We start from the raw sequence: 22235 nt of genomic DNA, 5'->3' as shown, positions 1-22235 counted from the left end.
ATCTCATAGAAGAGAATGATTTGAAGAAGGAAATGGACTTTTGCGTGAAAAACAATGAAGAGAAATTTAGTGATAGACAAGCACAAAGCCAAGACAAGGGCAATTCCAAAACATATGTAAAAAAAAGTACCTGGGACGCTCACCTAGCATAAGAGACAATGGGAATAGTGGTCAGACCCATGGCAAGACTGAGTACTGTACTTAATGACAGAGTTCCATTCTTAGGTTGTTAAGCAAATTTGTCGAGTGAGAAGCTGCCCCTTACTGATGTTTCAAGCATACTGTACTGGTTGTGGGTTTGTGATGCAAAATGAGATGCTTGACATTGAGACGATGCAATGCCATTTCCATTAGAAATATTCCAGTATAACTGTCAAGCATGGATTGTATAGTTGCACGAGAGACAGGAAGAAGAGACTAGGTTTCTTAGGGAAAAATAACTTTAGCCTCAAGGCTTTATTCAAAATAGGGGGTTTTCTTCACCACACATGCACACAGCTTATAAGCTCCCTTCTTCAGATTAAAAGAACACAAAACCTTCTTTGTTGAGCAGGTTCCATGGCATGGAAGTAGCAGCAGTGGGAGATACAGTCTGGAGGAGAGAGGACAGGAGAGTAAGTGGACAGACAGGTCAGCATTCAGCTTTAAATTTTCTAAACATCATGCGACATGTACATTACGTGATAAGTATGCAAACATGCAGCTTATCTCGCAGAGGGCAAGTTAAGAATATGCTTGTTTCCCATTGAAATACTCTTAAGAGGGAATTTTTGAAGGGCAGTTGTTAGTTTGCCATTGGTTTACTGTTTAACAGAGAGCTAGTGCTGAGTAGAGATGGCATATCTATGGCGTCAGTGGTCTCACATTGTACAGTACCGACTGGTTAGAGAGCTAGTCATAAGTCTGTGTGGTTGTTAAGCAAGTAGGTGGTTAGGTGAGTAGTGTATATAATGCTCGCTAGGGCTACACTAAATATTTCTACTGCACCCATGGAATTTCCCCTTATCCTATCATTAGTAATGTACAGGCCTTAACTGTCAGACATGGAGAAACATCTTTCCATTCCTGTTCACGATGCTATTAAAAGTCCTTTTTCTGACTGCCTGTCATCTTGTCACACAAAGGGTTTTTACTAATTGACCACTTACTTTAAATCGGTGCCGATCAAGATAACATCTCTGTCAGTGTGGTTGCAACTAAATCTAGATACAGTAGTGCAGAGCCATTCATTGAAAAACAGTAGTTTCATTATGTAAAATATCTCCTGTCTACGGTTTGTGGAATTGGATAGTTGCAAACAAGCTGTGAGATTTACAACCTATAAAAGCTGTATTCTATGATTCTTAAGGAAATTATTGTGTACATGTGTGTGTATATATATATATATATATATATATATATATATATATATATATATATATATATATATATATATATATATATATATATATATATATACTGTGTATATGTATATATATATATATATACTGTGTATATATATATATAAGTGTATATATATATATATATATATATATATATATATATATACAGTATATACTGTGTATATATGTGTATATATATATATATATATATATACTGTGTATATATGTATATATATATATATATATATATATATATACTGTGTATATATGTATATATATATATATACTGTGTATATATATATATATATATATATACTATGTGTATATATATATATATATACCATTGATGCTTCTTTCTTGAAAATCACTGCTCAAAGGGAAAATTCTTAAGAAAATCAAGCAAATATTATCTATAATATTATAACTCAGGCAATTGGGGTTATCCAAGTAACTATTGGCCCAATACATTTAAAAACCATCACTAGTAAGATGATTGAAGCAATTACTAAGAAAAGACCAAGCTTCACATGGCAACAGCAAGTAATTGGTAAGCAGTCAGAATGGAATTAAGATGAGGGAGATGGTATTTCAATAAGATCCTGGAATTCTCTGATTAAGCAACAAAAGCATATGACTAGAGGAATGTATATATTACATATTTATTTGGATATTGAGAAAACCTTTGATATAATACATCATCAAAAGCTAGTCATTAAAATAAATGGAAGTTCATATTTCATTTGTAACTAAGGTGGGAATAATTAGATATCTTACGTTGTATCTAGACATTGTTTTAATATCAGTTATTCATGCAAATAATTGTACATTTTTCCTCATGAATAAATTCTTTGTTTTATCAAATGACTTGCCCCAAAGTTAGTTTCTTCCAACTTTTACATCTTGTAAATAATTTGGAATAGTGAATTAAAACATATGCATTGCTATCTTGCAGTTATTGACCCAAGCCCCTTTTTGAACTCAACTTTAATGCTTGCTTTGAGTTCTCCTGCTCTTTGTGGCACTATAAAAAATGTGCACACAATGGATAAATGGATAGAAAGATAGTTGTTTGGCAAAAAAAAAGATTTAGGATTAGGTCTAGGGACAGTGATTGCATTTAGTGTGCACATCTTCCTCATGTTTGGTTCTTATTTCATGTCATTCCTGTCCCAGAAACGAATAATTGAAAATAGATTTTGATATTAAATAATTTTCAGAATATCAACTACATTGGTCTTCAAAATTAGAAAATGTTTAAATCAATAGTCTATAAAAATTCTGCTTTTTAAATTTTGAAAATTAGAACTCTTTTAACCCTAACTTAGTAGTAGGAAATATACAGAGCTGCCCTTGTGAGATGCAAAAGTGTAAGACATTAAATCTAAAAGCTATTGATCGCAGTTCTTACAAGACTTGAGTCAGATAGATATTAATTTTTAATTGAGAAGTCCTCCAACTAAGGTTATTGAAGATACTTATTTCACAAATAATGTAAACACACTCCTGGACACACAAACACACACACAAAATACACAGGAAAGTGTTAACCCTTCAGTACAATCTGACATTACTTTGCATAATTGATTTTCATGCCCTGACACACTTGAATAATGGGTAAAGCTATTGATTAAAGATGCCTGGATTACAATCTCCAAGGATCCCATTACTTTGTGATTGCTGGGAAACTTTATGTTCTAAGAATTGAACTAACATAGATTTTCAGTATGGCAGTTACTTTAATATATTTACTTATGCATTTTATTAATACAGGTGAGAAAGAAATACTGTATGTTAGAATTATTAAAATCACTTTGTTTTAAGATAGTGCTTATACAGTGTATGCTTTTTTAACTGTGAACTTTTTTAATGTTGTGTACTTTAAAATACTCCTACAGACCAAACCAGTATATAATAGAATATCATTCTGTATTTTGCACAGTAAAATAGTCTGCACAGTGATTATTGAATTATTACTTATTCTCTGAAGTCTGCCAAAGAGGCCACACCTTTTTTCTTTAAATGTAAAGAACCCTGATATAATATCCTAAAAATATCAAGCTGCTCGTAGCAAAAATTAATAAACAAACTGGAAGTTGAATAATGATTTTTCTATCTTGTTGGGAAAGTTTAAAACTCTTATGAAACACTGAGCAATTGTGGTGCCAGAGAGTGAAATTCATTGTTCTCTGTACACATGAGAATGACATATAAACGTATATTGTGCCACACATGGCCCCTTGGACTCAGTGACACGCCTTTGAAGTCACATGCAATTACTCAGTTTAGATTTCTTTTAATGGCATGCTCTCTGATCTCCTCCTACATCCCAAAAAGCTATTTTATGTAGATTTCTTGCACTAAACTGGCCACATATTAGAGAGTGGCAATGAAATGGATAGGTGAACCATTCGAGCTGGTTTCATCTTTGTGCCCAATGTTGCTTACATAGTCTTTGGCTCCCTTTGATGTAGTACTGGAATTAGTGAAATTGCAACACTAAATAGATAAATATATTATGCTGTTAGAAAAGTTTCTAATTTCAAGTAGAGGTAAAAGGAGCAAGGAGAAGGAAATTTTCCTGAGACTATTATTTTCTAAATTGACACTTTGTGTTGTAAAATATTTCTAGGGGATCTGTGCATCATTATCCCATATTTCAATGTGCTGGAGAGGCATCCGTGAACTATTTCTCATTCATGGCACATGTCATTCATTCATCTTCAAATATCAGTTTTAGGTTAATGCAAATGTTACTAATGTCTGATGTAAGTTTGGTCTGTTTGTAGAATGTAGGCAGATAATAACTAAATATAATTATAGGCATGATAAAGCTGTTTGGTAATCACATTTGTGTTCAGTTGAACATTTCTTCTTCAGGGCATATGTTTTTGCACTATTGTAATTACCTGTGTGTATATGTCCAGCTGCTTCTGAAAGACAGATCTAAAAAAACCTGTAAAACAACACCAGAATGAATGTTTCATTTGGTGCTAGAAAGCTCTCCTGTTGTATCAATGCAGCAATAAAGGACTTCACTTTCATTATGTTGCTTTGCACCCAAGTTGATAATTGTTTTTATGGAGTGTACTGTTATGTGTTTCTGAACATGAAAAGTTCAACTTTTGTCTTGCCTGTTCCTTGAACTCTGTTCTAGGAATCAAGTATCATCCAGGTCCATTTCTAAAAATTTACATCAACATTGATATCTGTAAAAGTCAGTAGATGTTTCCAGCATAAATTTCTGCTGGTGATGTTTTAAAAATGACCTTCGCTTAATGAATGGATAGAAAGACAATGGTTTGGTAAAAAGGATTTAGGATTAGGTCTAGGGACAATGATTGCATTTACTGTAGCTTTCATATCTTCTGGAATGAGGTCCTTCCTCATACTTGGTTCTTATTTCATGTCATTTCTGCTCCATGACAGCGCGATTCCCAAACCAGGCAGTGAAGCAGCTACTCAGGATGCTCTCAATAGTCCCTCTGTGTAAGGATATCCACATTGGTGGTGGGAGAGGGGCATTCCTCAGAATTCACAAGAAGTAAAGACACTGCCCGGATTTCTTGGCTATTTAGCTGGTGTTGAGGGACAAAGTGAGGTTCTCCGGCAGATGAACACCAAGGGGTTTGATGCTTTTGATGAACTCCACTCTTGAGCCGTCTGTGTATTGCGGAGAGTTATCTTTTGAAGTCAACAACCATCTCCTTTATTTTGTCTACATTCAGAGATGGGTTGCTGACTTTGCACAAGTATCTTAACCACTGCACCTCCTCTTGATACGCTGACTTGTTATTCTTGCTGATGAGGCCAACCACCGTCATGTCATCATCGAACTTGATGATGTGGTTCGAGCTGTGCAGCAGAGTCAGTAAAGTGAACAATAGTATACTAAGCACATAGCTCTGTGGAACACCACTGCTCAGTGAGGTGGTGCTGGAGATGCTATTTCCAATCCTGACTGACTGAGGTCTCTCAGTCAAGAAGTGTAGGATCCAATTGCAGAGAGAGGTGTTCAGGTCCAGCAGGCTTAGCTTTCCAATCAGGTTCTGAGGAGTGATTTTGTTGAATGCTGAACTAAAGTCATAGTCAGTTGAATGGTTTCAGTGGTATGCAAACTGCAGGGAATCCAGTGAACGGGGTATCCGTGTCTTAATGTGCCTGATGACCAGCCTCTTGAAACACTTCATGATGATTGTTGTGAGTGCAATAGGACGATAGCCATTGAGGCCAGACACTGAAGCACGTTAGAACAATGGTATTGCTGAGGAAGTTGCTCCAGGCGTAAAGGAGATAGTCCGGCGTCATCCTGCCAATCACCTATCCTTCAAAGAAACAGCACGGCTTACAGAGCTTGCCAACACTCCGGCTCGCCAACGGGTATTACATGTGTAATTTGTGAGCATGCCCTTGACGATCAAACAGAGGAAGCTCTGCAGTATACTTGTCACTTTATGCTGTAGGAAGATAAGTAAATAAAGTAAAACTAAAAAAAAGATGCTAACTTTGACAGGTACTATACATTTACAGTGGCTGTTACAGACACAAATCAAATGTATGCTTTTATTGTATACCATTAACAATAAGAACAGCTTACTACTCAAAATGTTTATTTTGGGAGACGTTAAGACTCAAACCCACAACCTTCTGAATTGGAGTCAGCAGCTCTAACTAGTATACTACCCGAGAAGTCAGGACAACACGCAAAACTAACCTGATTTCTTTTTCTTCGGTTATAGTCTTGGGGGTAAAAAGCGCATTTGTTCTGTTATACTTGTATCTTTTGTGAAAGTGTTTCTTTGATATTTGGAATTCAGGCTTCACACATTATACACTTCATGTCTACATTTTCTCAATTAATACTAAAACATGAAAAACGTTTCTGTTTTAACAATGTGTTTACTGTGCATAAATCGTTGTAGACACAGATCACACATGAAATGCAAGTGTTCCAAATAACGATATCTATACTAATAAAAGGCAAAGCCCTCACTGACTGACTGACTCACTCACTCACTCACTCACTCATCACTAATTCTCCAACTTCCCATGTAGGTAGAAGGCTGAAATTTGGCGGGCTCATTCCTTACAGCTTACCTACAAAAGTTGGGCAGGTTTCATTTTGAAATTCTACGCGTAATGGTCATAACTGGAACCTATTTTTGTCCATATACTGTAATAGACTGCAGTTCGATGGCCGTGGGAGGCGGAGTTGCGTCTCCCATCATCACACCTCCCACATAATTTAGTGCCTGCCCATATAAGGTAAATATTCGCGGGTCAAGGACTGTGCTTAGCATATTAATAAGTAAAAATATCTGAATCACAAACTGATGTTATTTATATTTTGTCCATGAATACTTATTAAATAATTCCAAATAGTCTGTCCGCTTCCTTTCATAGCTTTTCCGGTGGTTGTGCTGCTTCCAGACATGTATTTTCGTATTAAAGCATTTAACCAATCACATTTCAGCCATCATTTGTTGCCAGGCAGAGAGGTCTTCACAATCCGTTGTGCAGGCACTCTAACACAGAATAAATGTCGATTAACCTGTTGCTTCAACCAATCAGATTTTGAGTTGGTGTCAGTAGTGCCCTCTAGCAGGCATACGGCAATGTCACCGTATTCAGACCCATTGATTGGATAGAAGCCGATATGAGGAACTCTACAAGGCCACTGAACGCACCGCAAGCGCTCCGAGCATCCTCACGCGTACTACGGCCAACTCCATGGCAGGATTCTGGACAATATTATTTGCCAGACACAGACCAGATTTCAAGACCACGAAAACCTGATGTTTTTCACGCTCCTCCAGCCCCAGAAGTTTCGGGAATACAAGAAAAATTTCACGCATGCAGCCTTCTCCAGTTTAACACAAGAGCCACGGAGCGGTTTTTGATCTGTCTCGGCTAAAAACAGAACTGATTGTAATGTATGCCATGGATGATTTTGCAGAAAAATCTCCCACTGATCTCCTTGACTTTCTTCATCAGAAAAATCTGAATGAGAGCATGGGGCAGCTGTTCACATTGGTATATTTGGTGGTAACCATTCCCGTGTACACTGCTTCTGTCGAGCGGACATTTTCAGCCCTAAAGCAAATTAAAACTTATGCCAGAAATACGACAGGGCAGGTTCGACTTTCAGCATTAGCTTTGATGGCGATAGAAAGGGACTTTTTGATGGAACTGAAGCGCACGGATAATCCGTACGACAGAGTGATTGAACTGTTTTTGAAGAAAGAGAGGAGGATGGATTTTGTTTACAAATAATCCGAATTTTGGTGAGTAAAATGTTATATATATATATATATATATATATATATATATATATGCATGTATATGTGTACTTGTATATGTATATATGTGTATATGTATAGTATAGTAGTAGTGAGAAATAAGTGATGCATTTTCAAAGTAAATGATATTGAGTTGACATATGCAAAACCTGAATACTAGTCTTTCTACCCAATGTATTTTTCAGGCATGTGCTATTTGGCTGCAAGTATAATGTTAGTAACATCAATTTGCATCTCTCTGAAAGATTACTTCACACATAATCCCTTAGGATGAGGCCATCAGCTTGGCTCAGCTGTAGCTGATTATTGGGTTTAATTGTTTAGCTTCCTGTGAAGAAAGCAATAAAATATCCACCTAGCTGAGAGAAAGTGGTCTGCACAAGAGAACCAGCCAAGCAGTTATATCACATTACCATTAAGGAGTACTATACCACCTTGAAGCTCACCCCAAGCTTATCAAACTTTTTCTTGTGCTCTTCTAGCATTACAAATACATAAATGGCAGCATACAGAATTCTTGTAAAGTTTGCAAAATTTTCAACAGATACCTTAGGCATCTGGCAAGGTAAAATATTGTACTCGTGTCCTGCAACAGTCTGATTTTGTAGACATATTTAAAACAATAATTTGAAAGCATAAAGTACATCTAGTTTATCTACCCACCTATCCATAGGGCTGTTTTTGTAGAAATAAAGTTCAGTTAACATATTAAATTTTACTTTAGATGCATGAAGCCTTCAGGATTGCATTAGTTAAAAATACAAAATGTTATCATTATATTGAAGAAGTTTATGTATTTCATCCTTTATTATTAGACTATAGCTCCCCACATCCATTTGCTAAACAAACAGCCTCACAACTTCTGTCTGTGCAATAATGTAGTTTTGCAAGTAGTTGTTGAGAGAGCCAAGCAAAATGACACCTTTTATTGACTAACTAAAAAGATTACAATATGCCTACTACTACAAGTAGTTGTTGAAAGGGTTGTGATTTTTTTTTTTTGTTTTATTCTTAAATTCAAAAGGTAACAAATGGGTTAAGCCTGGCTTTTCGCCAAATGCAGCATATTCTTTGTTTCATTGTGGAATTGGCAGAAATGGGTCACTTTGCAGCTTTTAGGGAAAATAGACTAATTAAAAAAAATGCAGATCTTATAGTGCTGAAGGTGATGCATAGCCCAAGGTTACTGTCAAAAGAAAAGATCTACTGTATATTCTTATCGTAGTTTTACATTGAGTATATATTGAGCATCAATTAAGCATCTAGTTGAGCATCTATTTGTATTGAATAATTGTTAGCCTGCAGTAAACACTGAAAGAAAATGTAAAATTGAAAATTGCATAGACTCCATGCAATGGATTAATATAATTTGAAAGGTTTATCATATCTAAGAAAACACATTGACCTCTACATTATCAATATATGGGAACACGATTAGACAGTAAGGTTTGCATGTAGTCTCATCATATATTAGTTCATTAACCAAAGATACATAGTTAAATAAAATTATATTGATTACATAGGCAGGTGGGAATAGGCTATATTTAATACATAATTTTAAATATCTTATAATAAAATTTATTTATGTAAGATGTCACGGTCAAATTCACAAATCCAGCTTGGCCCAGTTTCATGATGGGAGAATAGCTTTATTGACACTTGAGTGGAATCACCATGGTACCATGAAGGAGAGAACTAAAGTACAGCTGTTGATTACACTTCCTAAATACACAATTAATTACAGACATATGTGATTAGTGGCCATTTCTAATGTCCTTTCAAGTTACTGATAAACAGACCCTCGGAGTCTCAATGTCTGCTGCTTTAGCTTACACTGGTTCTAATCAGTTCTTAGTCTTGCACATGAAGTAGCAGCATAGCACAGGTTGACTGGGTTATATATCAAAAGGTTTAACTAAAATGCTTTCTAAGGTGGTTAAGGGCAAAAGCTAATAGTGAAGTGGTTATAATAATCAATATAATCAAATGATGAAAATTGTGTTTAACAGCAAAAATCTAATTCTAATAATGGTCTTAGGAACAGTATGAGTTCCTTCATTTTGCATAGTGCAGAAACAGATAATACTTGATAATATCATTGCTTATTTATTATACAGCCCTTTTGACATCAGCACTCTAACCTTGATCTGAATTAGCTTGTCTTTTTTAGTGTAGATACCACTAAGATTTGATGTTTTCATGATACCAGTGACTGATTAAACGGCAATAACATGCTGTACATGTTTCAGAAAAGAACAAAAGTTTGTAAATCGCACTGTATTCTGTATGTGCTTTATAAATAGACTGACACTGAATTTTAAAATTGCTCAACTGGAGTCAATACTATATACACCTGTAATTGGATACTGATTGAAAAACTTGTGTTTGAACTTAAATTTCAACCTTCACTGAGAATAATTGGAAAAAATAGTACAACAGGAAAAAATAAATAAGTAAAAACAATAAGAACTGCTAACAACAATCTTCAATACATAATGTGTGACTGCTTCTTGCGTCCGCCACTGCTTTATACCTTTGTGACAGGGAGCCAATAAGCCTCCAAATCATCTCTCTTGGGATTTTTTTTCCCATTCCTGCAAAAGAACTCAGTGAAGCTGCTGGACATTGGAAGGAGGGGGTCATGTCTTTGCATGTTGCGATCCAGTGCACCCCAAAGTTTCCTTATGGGGTCAAACTTGGATTAGAAGGTAAGTTAAGGCAGCACTTCCATACCTGCATTTTTCAATTGTGACTGTAGCATGTTTATGACCTAAGATTGCTCTGCTGTAGGATCACAAATCTAAGACGTGAGAAAAGTACCTGTGATGCGTTACCTGTCATCGAGGCGAGCAGTGCCTTTTTGCTGTTTCAGTGGCAGTATAGTGAGTAGATCTCTCAGACCAACCTGCATGTCCTGCTCTGGTGTGCTAATCAATCCGATCTGATCTTGGATGATAATCTCTTTCTGGTCTCCTGAAGATTTAACTACATTTTGGTCACAGTGGAGTACCTTAATCCATAGTGTATGGCAATACCAAGTGGCCACACAAAGGGAATTCTAACTGTTGGAGATGCGCCTCCTTATGCACTTGCATGATGACACAATGAATTAGCTCATCTGTCCCAATGCATCCTCCAGTATCTGATAGGGCCTTGCTGAGTCTTGCCTCTAACTTGTACATTCTTTTTCTGTCTCTACTTGTCCACTAGGTAACCCATCACAGCTTAAATTGTTTGACAAAAAAACTAGTGTGTATGTACATATAACACATGCTGTAAAATAGTCATTGAGGTAATCTGATCAGTACTGTTCCAGGGCCTGGGTATGAAGTTAAACTGTATTTGGTACTGCAAGTGCTCCTCCAGCTAGCAGGGAAAACTTGGGGGTTGGTGGCAGTATTGGCACTCCAGCCACTGTAAAAACTTCATGCAGCTCCAAAATGACATACAGAATGCCTTTCTGCTTTCCCTAGGAGTAACTCTGCTGCAGTGACCCATAGTAAAGCAACTTGGGAGCCTCAATTCCAGAAGAATCAAAACCACCAGAAAACCAGTGGGGTCAGGCCTATTGGGGATTGGAACTGTTGTGGTGCTGAGACATCTCCCACTGTACAGTAGCAGTCAGGGCCCAATTTGAGGTGGCCCATTCGAGTAGGCGCATGGAGTGTCTTGTCTCTCTGACATGATGATAATCTTCCTCTGCAGTCAATGTAGCTCAGTACTGAGTCTCTTCAGAGAATCCTTGGGTATCAGTGGTTTAACTTTGTATTGAATGAGCATTTGCCCACGGAGTCCCGAATGAGGTACATTACCTGCATTGGGAGGGAGCGTCAGTTATGGCACTATGGCCATGTTGCACGATTCCCTGAGGGTGATCCAGTTCACAGGATCCTCATTGTTGAGGACCCGAGTAGCTGGAATAGACCAACTGGATACCCACGTAATACCTGGCTATGGCAGATAGATGATCATTTCCAAGGAGTGGAACTAGACCGCATGTCTGCCTGGGGATTGCCAACTGGGATTCCAAGCTGTCTCGTCATGTAGTGGGTGCAGCAATGTGATGTACCAGTGCATGCTCCCCGACCTGACCTGACAGTTCCAAATCTAGTGCATGAATCCTCAGTCTGTGGAACAAATGAATGTGAAGTTAAGCGGTTACTAATGATACTGCTGAACATTAAACTGCCCTACGGTCACTGCCTTCTGTATTTGCTTATTGAGACCATAAAATACTGATTAAGGCTGGTTTACATCCTAATACTGTTAAATGGGAAAATCTTGCCAGGGTATAATTGAATTTTAGTAGAACATATATTTGAAGTCTTTTTTTTCCTATAAGTAACTATATATTCTAGAAAGAGAAAATGTTTAATGTTTTGGGCTGCTAGAATGTTTACCAACATATATATGTATGTGTGTGTGTATGTGTTTATGTATGTATATGTGTGTGTATATGTGTGCATATGTATGTATACGTGTGTGTGTGAATGTATACATGTATGTATACTGTATGTGTATATACATGTATGTATATATGTATGTATACGTGTATATGTATGTGTATGTATATGTATACGTGCATATGTATGTATATATTTTAGACTGCGACTTGGAAAGTTTAAATTTGAAAAGCTTATACTTTAATAACCACTTTAAACCTGTTGTCAGACTCTAAGTATATTTCAGAAAAAAAAAATAAAAATAACAATAATTTACACTGATAAACATATTTCTACTGTTCCATTATCTTGGCAAAAATGTATGCAACATTAAAGAAAAGAATTCTTTCTTTTGTTTTATGTGCATACTTTTCCATGTTTATTCGCACCACCTTAGGATTGCTCATATAAAATGTTTACATGATATTGCCAGCATAATTAATATTTGTGAACTGGCAGGACTAGTACTTGTTATACATGAGTGTTCAGAACACAGTGGTTAATTATTAGCCGATTGAGATGGGAGTAGGGTAAGAACTTGCACCCCAGAATCTGAGGTCATGCTCCTCTTCCAGAAGAGGGTGATTTATAGAGGTGTGTGCAGCATCCTTGGGCAGATAAATTCAAGCACCTTGTTCATAAGTGAGGGTAGAGGTGATAATTGAATTGGCCGATACATTTGTGCAGTCACAGTTTTATGGATGTTGTAAACAGGTAGTAGTAGTGAAGAGGCACTTAATTGTTTGGATATAGCTTTAAACATACTGATCTTTTAAATTCTCATCTTCTCCTATGGTCATAAGCTATGGGTATTGACTTAAAGAATGAAATAATGAATACTGTATAGGTGACAAAAACAAGGATCCTCCATGGGAGTGTAGAGCTAACTCTCCATAAACGTTAGCTAATTGTGTTAAAGCTGCTGCTTCTCCAGATTGAGATAATCTTGAGTTTTCAACATGTGTTAAAATACCCCCTGGTGCCATCCTCAAGTTATGGCCCATGATACAAAGACCTGAGGCAGATTCAGAACATATTGGAGGGATTAAATCCCTTGACTGGCATGAAAGTATCTGGAAATTCCCCTGGAAGTTGGAAAAAGTTATTGAGGATAGTCAAGCTGTTATGTCTTGCTCAGTATATTGCTATCCTCTTTAGAAGAAATAGAGAAAGAAATCATTCACTTCATTATATATGCAATGTGAATGAGCACATAATTGTTGTATAATGTATATAGCATAAAAGCATTCCCTTTAATATTGCATGAAAATTACCTGTATATGTTTTTTTCTTGAATGGATATTTCATTACAGTGAAAAGATATATATTGCCCTTAATTAATGAAATCTAAGGCATTATTCTTTTAAAAAAACAGTATATTGTGCTGAATGTTTTATAATTGGGAGAACACAGAACAATATATGATTTGATTTGAAATCATTTTCATTCTAGAATATCTTTTGTATGTTGTGTATATAGGCACTAGAAAAATGCTCTGCCCCCAAAGGGACAGCTGCATATGTGAGGAAAATATAAAGTAATTCAAGTCTTTTGAGATGCTTTCTCCTTTAGTTTTCCTCCCTAAATTGACTGTATCGCAAGTTTCAATGCTTTGTGGCTTAAAAAACCAAACATTGTCAATATTCCTAAGCAAAAGGACAGAAGAACTGCAAACTGAAATGCAATATCAGATATTAATCATGTGCTAATTTTCCTCTTTTAAAAGCATTCCAAAATTAGTAACACTATGCAGATGGTCAAAATGTTAAATGAATGCTGCCATTGAATGTGTACTCTGAAATGTCAGTAATAAAAAGGAACTGGTGTGTGCTCTTTTTTTTTCTCTTTTCTTTTTCATAAATATATGTTTGGTTTTAAACCATAGCTATTTGGATGAGAAGTAAGTTTGTCTGATATTATGGGTTATGTATAAGTTTTCCGAAACCTCAAAAAAACTATATATTCATGGGTCATAACAGGTCGTCAGCTATATTTGCATTGTTCAAGTAGGGACGGCTAATTATACTTGATATAGCTAAAAAAAATTAATATACAATATAAATATACATCTATGTAGAATACAATGCTTCGGTAAACTAATCAAAAATATAAAGCTTTCCTTTCTATAAGAACAAGCTATCTTAATAAGATCTAATTTAACCCCTAACTCCAAAACTGGTGGTCAGCCTTTCATCTCTGGGACAGAAAGTCTTAGAGAAGCAGAACGAAATCAAACGCTACTGCAGTTTGAAATCAAAGCTATACTCTTCAGTGCTGTTGTACTTTATATTACACTCATCTGGTTTTTTTTTATACCTTTTTCTTTCAGCATGTCGACCTGGCTTTTACAAATCTTTGGCAATGGATGCCTACTGCATGAAATGCCCACCTTACAGCTACTCAGACAAGGAGGGTGCTTCAGAGTGTGTCTGTGAGAAAGGATACTACAGAGCTGAAACGGATCCCAAGTCAATGGCCTGCACACGTAAGAGCTTGCTGAGCTATGGCTAATCTTCCTCTGTTATTCACTAGTGCTTACTTGTAATCTAGTTGCAGAAAGCAGTTTTTAATAAAAAGAAGTGCATATACTTTTTACTGTTATGCATTTTCTGAAATCTATAAAATAGGTGTTAAAATAACATGACTCTGAAATTCCTTAAACAAATTATGTATTGTATAGTTTGTTTTAGAGTTGTAAATGTTCATTTAATTTAATTACAAAAAAGATCCAATCATAATTTTTCTTTTTCTGTTTGGGGAGTGCAATCTAGGTAAATTTTACTTTTTTTTGCCAGGCCTTCAGAAAATAAATCTGCCATTTGAGAGTATTAGAACAATATTATTTAGTAACAGATTGACTAATTAATCATATTTTGATATGTGGTAAGCAAATATTCTCAAATGGAATCTACTATATGTAGATGTTATTTGCACACCATCTATTAATAACAACTATTCTTTTAAATGCTATTTTTCTTGTTTTTTTTTTTTTTCGTGGCACAATAGCCCAGCTTTTGGTGCTGTTGCTTTATTTATTCTTGGTTAGAATCCCATAGTTGATCATTGTTATTGTGAGATTTGTATGTTATTTGGCAACTTTAAATACGCCCCAGTGTTCATGGGGTGTGTTCATTGCATGGACACTGCAATGGATTGGTACCCTCTCTGCCTCGTGCTCAGTGTTTCTGAAATACACTCCAGCTATTTACAACCCCAAATTGGATTAAGCTGGTTTGAAAATATTATACACTCACTGCTGTCAATTAAAAATTAGCTTAATTTGTGTAAAGATAACCAAGACATCCATGTGTTGGATTATGCTCTTGGTTTCATTGACTACCTCATGGAATCCATATGGTCTCACAACTGGTACTTCAGAAAATTGATGGTGAACTATACAAATGGCCAAGGCTTTCTTGGAGACTGCACCATTGATTTTGTGTGCATTCTGCCCAGACTGTTCAGTGCCTGAATCAGTTAAACAAATTTTTATATTGCAGGAATTCCTTAGTTGGAATGGTGGAGTTGCTGTTTAGGGACATGCTCTTATGTGTATTCTATGGTAATATGTGCTAGCTGCAGAGGAATAGGTATTTACATGCTATAAAATGAATGAGTAAATGCTGCCTAAATTAGCATCCAATTATCTTCTTCTATAGAGTGTGTGTGTTTTTTTTTTTTTTGTATGGTGCTTTTATAAGCTATTCATGGACATTATGCATTTTTTCCACATTCATCTTTTGTACCTGGAAAATAAGTTCTGTTTGCCAAGCATGGACATAAAGCATTATTGAAATTTATGCAATGTATTGTATATTATATATTCTATTATATATACTATACACTATGGTGGCACCGTGGGTAGCGCTGCTGCCTTGCAATTAGGAGACCCTGGTTCGCTTCCCGGGTCGTCCCTGCATTGTTTGCAAGTTCTCCCCGTGTCTGCGTGGGTTTCCTCTGTGTGCTCCGGTTTCCTCCCAAAGACATGCAGGTTAGGTGCATTGGTGATTGTAAATTGTCCCTGGTGTGTGTGTGCCCTGCCCGGGGTTTGTTTCCTGCTTTGCACCCTGTGTTGGCTGAGATTGGCTCCAGCAGACCACTGTGACCCTGTAGTTAGGATATAGTGGGTTGGATAATGGATGGATGTATACACTAACAATATATCCTTTGCTCTGTTATTTAATTACATTTATATCATGATTATTATTGGTTCAGTTGTATATGCTGTTTTATATATAAAGTAGGTATTGGTTAAGATACTTCTTTGACATACAGTATTTACAGAGATACATCTATTCAAAAATGTATTTGCTTAAGTACCTCCATTTGGTATACTTTGGTTCAGATTTAGTATACATTGCTTGAGTAAACAGAACTGTATTGGCCAAGGTAAGTTTAACATTTTCAGTTTTGTTTCACCATTACTTAAACATCATTATTAATATATATGTTTATAGCACAATTGTATAACAGTTGCCTTGATTCAATTCAAACATCATATTTGTTTGAGACACTTGCTTACAAAACACTTTTCTTTCATTGCTTAACAATCTGTTCAGATGTCAAACTCTTTGCCACACTTAATTATGCCTCTTTCTGTCCCCTCCTTTAACTCATCCTTCTTTAGATGCCTGACTTACTGTTTAAACACAAAATAAATAGGAATATATGGTATTCAGTGCATCCTCTTTTGTTTCAGGTAATAATTTTAAATTCTTGCTTGGAATATGCAATGTAGATTTCAAAAATAGAGCATTTGGAAGCAAATTAGTGCTTAGAATGCTAGATGACTATGAAGAAATGACATGAACAAGTAAGCAGCTCTTGGATGGTTATTCATACATTATCCCAGTACATTACTACAAACACTAAACATGCATATATCTCAAGAGTGTTTTGGCTTAATTTTTCCTAAAAGGCCAAGAGACCAGATTGATCAGAGAAATTTTTATACAGCTCCTCTGAATATTTTGTATTGTTTTAGCCATGTGTGTGTCTGTCTGGACTTATCACTTACTTACCTCATGAAACAGTTATTTCTTTAATTAATTTAAAGCTTCATTGTGATTACTGTTATTTTGTACTAGTGGTGTTTTTTTTTTGTAAGAATGATGTTGGTGATAAGAGCCACTGTAAGATTTGTTCATATGAAAAGTACATACTGTATTCTGGATGTACAGGGGAAGCTGGAACTACCTGACTACGTTTAACTTATGATTATTGATCAACGATACAGAATATTCAGGAAACTAACATTTCCTATAGCACATGCATACATGGTCAATTAGGAGTGTGAACTGTTGTGTAAATGAGAGAGGAGTAAATATTCATTGTGTTGACTGTATAGCATCCTTATTTCATGTGAGGCGAGAGATTCTGAGAATATTTCTGGTTTAGAGAAAGTCATCTTAGCCTGTGTATGTCAATTGTAAAATAATAAATTATTTAATTAAATTGCTGGCTTGATTGAAACAAACAATGAAATGCATATATATACTATTTCATTAACGTTCATTTTACTTACACATCTTTCTCTATTTTTTAAATCCATTCAGAATTATATATCTTACAGACTCTTATATAAAAAAAAGTATGTATATCTAAAATGACAAATGCGTATTAGAGCATACATACTGTGTTTATTTATTTTTATATATATGTTTTCTGGTAGGCAGCTTTCTTTTTTTTTGAGTTCTCATGGACTAAGTAACTCACTCTGTGACATTTAGAGTGAAGCATATAGAAAACTGGCACATGTATACTTATGCTGAGTATAAAATTTCATACAATATTTTTTAAAGAACTTGTACAAAGTATAAAATTACCTGCTAGAATGTACAGTGCATGTTCTGTGTCGATAAAGAGTAAGCAGACTGGCTTATGAAACAAAAGACAGAGGATATAAAAGCACTAAATTGATGGTTCAAAGTATAAATGCAGTCAGAACCAGGGAGGAAGAATTTCCTTATATCTGTGTTCACATTTTCTGTCATGAATTGCCTTGAAGGGTGCTGTACATATCCTGCCGCTAGTACTGCTTGTTAACTGCATGCAGTTCTAAAATGGCCTGGTGGTGATCCTGTGAGAACAATTTTACTACAGCAGAGCTCTATGCTTATCCTTAAAAGGAAAAGGCATGCCTCCTAGCTTTTCAGCTATTTTAACTCTAAACTGTACATTTCCTGCAGAAAAGCATATTTTACTTATTTATATCATGATACATTTGACACTTGGACCCTCCAGAGATAGCTTCTACAACCAGTTAACACAAATAATCTAAATTGTAAAATAGTGCTTTGGAAAGGAAAAAAGAAAATCCACACAGTTAAATAGAAAAAAAATATTTTGAAAACTTTATTTTAACACTTTGCACTTGTACATGTTGTGTTAATTTTTTTTTCACAAACCTCTTAAGCCTCCACCTTTCCCTCTCAGGAAACCCATCAATCCCTGGGCCTAACTTCAACCACTTTAAGAAAAAAACAGCAGTTATGTGATTGAGGTTGGGGATTTCTGAGGCCTTTAAGAGAGAAAGTCAAATCAATACACTGTACTAAAGTCTTCATTTCATTATCACTCAACATGCTTGTAACCACTTATTCAGTTTTGTTCCTCTGTGACTTGTGAAACAGGAGTTTTACATTATTACCACTGTTATTCTGAGGCATGTTATCACCTGGCAAAACATTTTGCTTATCTCCTGTTTCATTACCAACATTTCAGCATTGTGACCTTTTTTATTATTTTGTGCAGAGCCAGCATCATGTGCAACTATGCTTACAGGTTTACATTGTTTTGATTTGGGAATAAAAAACAATTTTAAGGCTTGTGGATTTTGTTCATTATGAGGAACTGCAATGCCAGTGTTCACCAGTGGAAAACTATAAAAATATGTGTGTAGCAGTTGTAGACATAAAACACTGTGTAGTTTCCAAGATTTAAAATGGTACAATTAGAGGTAATTGACAAAATAAGGAAAACGCTTGAGTAATTGAGAAATATAAGGTATATTAAGAAACAGGTGTTTCTACACAGGCGTGTTCAATGAGATAATTAAACAATTAACATGTTATCATCTTTCATATTATGTTTGGATGCACCATATTTTGAGATCTGATACTAATATTGAGTATTTAATGAACTCTGAAGCCTGACACTAAGTACTGATTGAGTACCTTTGTTAGAAAGAAAACAATGATGCTACACTTTTAAAAACAAATATATGAGAACAATGTAAGTTTATTTAAGAAGCCATTGTCAATAATCCTTATGAGTTTTGTGAAAGAAAGGATACACATGTATTAGTTTTAATAAAAGTAATAAAAAAATCAACAATAATAATGTTTTCAATATTTAGCCAACAATAGATGCAAACTCTTTAAAAAGAAAAAAAAAAAATTTTCAATTAGCAAAAAACATACAGCAACTTAAATTCAATTCTTGCCAGCTGATTTAAAATATCTAGATTAATGCAGCTTTCATACAATAGCATTTGAAGTGTATCACAATTCTTGAAGCTGTACTAAAAAGGAAATCACTGTCTAAACTGGTACATACTTTTAACTGGATCTTTTGTGCTAAAGTATTCAGGGAAGCATATCAGACTCTGTTGCTTACCCAGTAGTGGAGAACAATGGTTGATCATACAGTTTCACACAGGTATGCCTGCTCTTCAAGGTACTGACATTTGAACACAGCAAGATAAAATTTTGACTTATACTTCTCCTCAGAATAGTGACAGCGGTACAGTACCAACAAAAGGCATAAAAAATTTAAGTTTAAAGCAATATTTGAGATTTTTTTTGTGGAAGCTACTGAAGTATTTGACAAATGCAAAGCATACAACATGATTTGATGAAACTTTCAAAAAGCTTTTGATGAAGTACCATAAGAGGCTAATTTTGAAACATGAAGCTGTTGGCATCAGAGGAAATGTTCAGAACTGGGTCTCAAGTCAATCAACTGGTAGGAAATAAAAAGTATAAACTAAGAGAAGAATGCACCATGTTGAATAAGGTCTTCAGCAGAATTCCTTAAGGGCTTGTCTTTGGACCTCTACTTTTTCTGATTTATGTTAATGACATGGGTTCTGATATAGTCAGTAAGCTTTACAAAAATGTGAAAATGCTGCTAAAAACAATTCAAAATTCAAACAGACTTAGATAATCTTCAGAACTAGCCAACACATGGAAAATTTAGTTTAATAAAAAAAGTGCAAATTGTTGCACTTGAGCAAAAGGAATTTTATTTATAAAAACAGGAGACAATGGAAGACATTGGGAGACAGTGTCCTAAAGCAAGCAACCTTTGAAAAAGATTTCAAGGTTTATGCTGACACAATATTTTCATTGTCTAAGTAATGCACAGAAGCTATTAAATAAGAAAATTAAGTGTTAGGTTATATTGTAAAACCTGTTGAATATAAATTAAGGGACATTACACATAGCAAACTACAACACTAGTGAGACCACATCTGGAGTATTGTGGGCAGTTCTGTTCACTATGGTGCAAGAAAGATATAGCAGAACAAGTTGTTCAGAAGAGAGGAACCAAATGTATCCCGGAACATAAGGAATTGTTCAACTCTGACAGACTCAGAATTAATTAAACCATGATTAAAAGGTTCTAGAAAAAGTTCTATTAAAAAATTCTAAAATGCATTGAAAAAGTAGATTCAGCATAATTATTATTATTATTTTTTAGTTTATTTATTATTATAAAGAGTGAATCATGAACTTGAGAAACCAATGCAAATTAAGGTGAAGTACTTTAGGGACTGATGGAGTTATGTAAACGGACACAAACATTTACAGTATACTGATGTGTTTTTTCTTTGGTATTACCAATATTTCATTTTTTTTTTATTTTTTTTTGCTGCATGATTAGAGCATGATGTGTTAATAACTTTGCTTTATGAAAATTGCTTTAATGAAGGTGACATTTGGCAGTTGTCATTGTAATTTTACCTATTTTCTCCTGATTATTTTTTTTTTTTACAAATGACAACAGAAGCTACTCATTCAAAAATACTAATAGGCTAAATTATTTGTAGAACCAACACTTTCCCTCAATTTCTCAATCCCTAATTTCCTATAGAGGACAAGATAAATGCTAATAAATATGAAATAGTTTTAATTGATTACATTAATACTGTCATGATACATATCTATACTGAACTCTATACTCCTAGTAATTCAGGTGTGTCCAATCATGAGAAAAAGTATTTAAGGTGGTCAATTGCAAGTTGTGTTTCCCTTTGACTCTCCTCTGAAGAGCAACAACATGGGAACCTCAAAGCAACTCTCAAAAGATCTGAAAAAAAATTGTTCAGTATCATGGTTTAGGGGAAGGCTACAAAAAGCTATCTCAGAGGTTTAAACTGTCAGTTTCAACTGTAAGGAATGTAATCAGGAAATGGAAAGCCACAGGCACAGTTGCTGTTAAAGCCAGGTCTGGCAGAGATAGAAAAATACAGGAGCGGCATATGCGCAGGATTGTGAGAGGTTACAGACAACCCACAGATCACCTCCAAAAACCTGCACATCGTTCTACAATTAAGCGCAATTTGCACAAAGAACATCTGTATGGCAGGGTGATGCACTCACCCCACAAAGAGTCTCGCTTGTTGTATGCAAATGCTCATTTAGACAAGCCAGATTCATTTTAGAACAAAGTGCTTTGGACTAATGAGACAAAAATTGAGTTATCTGGTCATAGCAAAAAGTGCTTTGCATGGTGGAAGAACAACACTGTATTCCAAGAAAAACACCTGCTACCTACAGCCACATTTGGTGGAGGTTCCAACATGCTGTGGGGCTGTGTGGCTAGTTCAGGGACTGGGGCCCTTGTTAAAGTTGAGGGTAGGAAGAATTCAACCCAATATCAACATATTCTTCAGGATAATGTTCAAGCATCAGTCACAAAGTTGAAATTACGCAGGGGTTGGATATTCCAACAAGACAATGACCCAAAACACAGTTTGAAATCTATAAAGGCATTCATGCAGAGGGAGAAGTACAATGTTCTGGAATGGCCGTCACAGTCCCCAGAGTTGAATATCATCAAAATTCTATGGGATGATTTGAAGCAGGCTGTCCATGCTTGACCTGTCTAAT

General features: G+C 35.4%; 1 protein-coding gene across 1 annotated transcript in view; it reads left to right on the top strand.

Annotated features, from left to right (window-relative positions):
* LOC120533809 (ephrin type-A receptor 3-like) overlaps positions 1-22235 on the top strand; it is a 486863-nt gene that overhangs the window by 191829 nt on the left and 272799 nt on the right. The window contains exon 4 of the mRNA XM_039760793.1: positions 14450-14605. Within this exon, the coding sequence (XP_039616727.1) occupies positions 14450-14605 (156 nt within the window). The remainder of the gene's footprint in view (positions 1-14449; positions 14606-22235) is intronic.

The sequence above is a fragment of the Polypterus senegalus genome, chromosome 1 (assembly GCF_016835505.1).
Source record: "Polypterus senegalus isolate Bchr_013 chromosome 1, ASM1683550v1, whole genome shotgun sequence".
In the NCBI taxonomy this organism is placed as follows: Eukaryota; Metazoa; Chordata; class Cladistia; order Polypteriformes; family Polypteridae; genus Polypterus; species Polypterus senegalus.
The sequence above is the reverse complement of the archived record's forward strand: the minus strand, read 5'-3'. Positions and strand labels throughout refer to the sequence as shown.